The following is a 3,245-nucleotide window of genomic DNA, read 5'->3' as shown; positions in this document are numbered from 1 at the left end:
TTTATACTACATAATAATCATAAATGTTCAACTAATCCTCCACATTATAGGGATCTAATGCCCATAAATTCTGGAATTTCTGTTTAGAAACTTCTATAGACTTACGCGCCTATTTTAACTAAACTTTGAACTCCAAAATGCCTGCCACTAAGCCTTGTAGCCTAGTGGCACCCGGTTCCATTGTAACTTTTAGCTCGGGGTTCTATCCCCTGCATTTACCAAAAAAAAACACCAAAACGCCTCTTATCACTATTAAGACTTCTTTTAATGAAAACGGTGCGTTTAGCTGAATACAAAACACAGTCATCTTCAACCTCTGTTTTCCTTCTTCAACCTCTGTTGTGGTCTCTGTGGAGTCTGAGCAGTGCTATCTTCAACACTATAATGCATGGGACATCATAAATTTATTATTAAAACTCACTATTATGCGATAGGATAGTGTAAGAACTATTCTCTCAGACTATTCTGCATTGTTATGTAGGAATGAGTAGGGGATCAAGAAGTTGCCTCAGTCAAGTATTTGGGTGTACCTCTTTTTTTCTTCTTTTTTGGTCGAACAATAGATCAAAAGATTTTATTTTTATTATTATTATTATTCGTTAGAAAGAAGTTGGAAGCAAAAACAAGTGCAAATGCAAGAATTTTTCTTGGATGGATCGACCAAATTTGATCAAATCAGTGGCCATATGTCCACCATAATTTAAACATACAAAGGGGCTATGTGAAGATTCGAGGCCAGTAAAGGCTTCATCATGGGCTTGGAAAGCCTTAAAAGGGATGAAGTCATTGCTTGCAAAAGGGACCAGTAGAATGGTAGGAAATGGGGATAGCATTTTGGTGTGGGATGATCCTTGAATTCCTAGTACTCCCTCTTACAGTCTTTGTCCTCAGTCAGTGTTCAGTGATGGAATATATCCCCTATATGATTGTGTCTCAGCTGATTATCCAAAGCAAAACATGTCGAGATATGTTTAAGCTTAATTAAATTCGTAAATAATATACGTATAAAGAATTTATAGGAAGATATTATAAGAGAAAATAAGTAAAAATCACATAAAACGAAGATGGAGAGGTAAGCTCATATAATACAAATTTGACCATTAATTTGCTTTAATAAGATAAACAATAATAGCCAGTAAAGGTAGGAATCATCTCACGGAAAATTGGGATTACATATCTTGAATTAACATACTAAAATCTAATAGTATTGGGACCCCAGCAGCTCAAGTCCATGACTTTTCTTATAGAATCCTCCTTGGACCGCTTTATGGTATTAGAAATAGCAGAAGAAGACTGAGCAGAGAGTTTCTTGGCCTGATAATAGGACCTGATATTGTTCTTGGCATGTTGTTGCATTGACCTTATAACAAAATTCCACCTGCACACCCCTTGGTCTTTTAGGGTCTCCACAGCAGCTATACTTGTTGCCACAATCCAAGCTTTGCAAGCTGAATTCATATTGGTTTTCGAGTCTTTAAGAATTTGGTGGTGAAAAGAGATGTATGTATGAGCAATTGAGGTTTTGGTTTTGAATTTGGTTGTTGGTGCAGAATAGAAGGGTGTTCTTTCTTATATACCAGGGAAGTAGAAGTAGTAATAAGGTAGAAAACCACAGGCAGTTGCATCAGTGGTTTATGGAAAGTGGCCCCTGTATTTGTAGCAACACGCCAAAACTATGGGCTAACTTGAAATGGCAGGGCATACTAATTTTTTTTTTTTTTTTTAGAAAGAAATGGCAGGGCATACTAGTTCATTGATTCGGACAAGAAAGTCTTGAGATGGTAATAGTTTGGAAGCGTAAACGACAAATATTTTGAAATCAAGTGTCGGCCTCATGTGCCTTTAGCCCATTAGAATCTAGAGGTCGACTTGTACATCAGCGTATCAATTCAACCTGTCTCAGAGGTTCTGCTTCCAGTGCCGTGTTCATTTTTTTGTTTTCCCTATAACCGGGTTCTTCTTTAACATTAGGAATACTACCATACCAATACTAGGAAAAAAAAATTCTAGAAATACAATTTATTCCATACATTTTGCTACAATTTTTCTACTTGACTTTTTACGAATAGTTGAGAAAAATAAATAAATTGTGGTTTCATGTAAAAGTATCAAGCAACCAATTACAACCTGACATATATAATAATTGTGATAAAGTGTTAAATAGGTTGTGGTCCTAAAATTATTTTTAAGAAAAATTATTAGTTGCTAATGGAATACTCAACAATATGATACTCTCTCCTTCATTTAAATCGTGAATTATATCAATGGGTTCCAGTTAGCTTAACTGATAAAGTCTCTGATGGTTGTACAAGAGATTTAGAGTTCAATCTCCATCTACACAAAAAACTTATTGATGTTTTGGTCTGATAATAAAGAGCTAGAACTTTAATTAGTAAAACCCAATATTAGTATTTGAGAGGAGAGAATAATACATTAATGTTACTCTCAAAATGTTGAGAATATGAGGTAATTAAGATAAGAGCCTGTCTTGTTCCACTATTTTCAGGGTGTTTTTCTTTTCCTTTTTTTTTTAAAAACAGTGGGCCTCAATGGTATTTTTGTTTGCCTAGTGTTTTCATTTTCAATTGTTCAGAAAATTAAATCTAGATTTGGGTGAAAAAAAAATGAAATAGTTCCAACATTCAACCAAGTTTTATGATATATAATATGATTTTAACCTATAACGTTTATTCCACCATGATAATTACTCTTTATCACCAAGAAAAAAAAATTAATTAGTTTCTTTTTGGTGGATGCAACATTGGATCTCAAGTTCCTAATTCAACAATAAAATATTTTACTAATTAAACTAACTGCCGAATAATATGATATTAGCAAAATGATTATAAATCGTATTTGTAATATTAAAGTTTTATAGACATTACTTGAATTTTTGGATTTCTATGCCATATCTCCTACTTGGACAGGTGTTTCGTTCCTACTGCCTATGCAATTTCAATTGTGGAACCACAAACCAATATTCGCTTACGCTTCCTAGTAGTAGGAGTGACCGAATGAGTAACTGAAAATTGGAATTGTGTGCTGTTGATACATAGGAATGAGTTCTGCAAGTTCCAGAAGTGAGGGATCAAGAAGCTGTCTCAAGGGGTTAAGTTTTTGGGTTTACCTCTCTTTTTGTCAAACAACATATTGAAATATTTTTTATTCATTGTAGAGAAGTTGGAAGCAAAACAAGTGGCTGGAAAGTGGAAATGCAAGAATTTATGTTAGGTGGATCGAGAACT

The 3,245-nt window shown here is 34.2% G+C and overlaps 1 protein-coding gene across 1 annotated transcript; it reads right to left on the bottom strand.

Moving 5' to 3' along the window:
- Positions 1 to 1,073: 1,073 nt before the first annotated feature.
- On the bottom strand, positions 1,074 to 1,560 carry LOC126694859 (uncharacterized). Its single transcript, XM_050391378.1, has one exon. It carries the CDS (start codon positions 1,456 to 1,458, stop codon positions 1,192 to 1,194), a length of 267 nt encoding a protein of 88 aa, XP_050247335.1. The 5' UTR covers positions 1,459 to 1,560; the 3' UTR covers positions 1,074 to 1,191.
- Positions 1,561 to 3,245: the final 1,685 nt, after the last annotated feature.

The sequence above is a fragment of the Quercus robur genome, chromosome 8, assembly GCF_932294415.1.
Source record: "Quercus robur chromosome 8, dhQueRobu3.1, whole genome shotgun sequence".
In the NCBI taxonomy this organism is placed as follows: domain Eukaryota; kingdom Viridiplantae; phylum Streptophyta; class Magnoliopsida; order Fagales; family Fagaceae; genus Quercus; species Quercus robur.
Note: the sequence above shows the minus strand (reverse complement) of the source record. Positions and strands in the feature narration are given on the sequence as shown.

Excerpts from the sequence above, each read along its gene's own strand:
- LOC126694859 (XM_050391378.1), bottom strand. The coding sequence starts at position 1,458 with ATGAATTCAGCTTGCAAAGCTTGGATTGTGGCAACAAGTATAGCTGCT.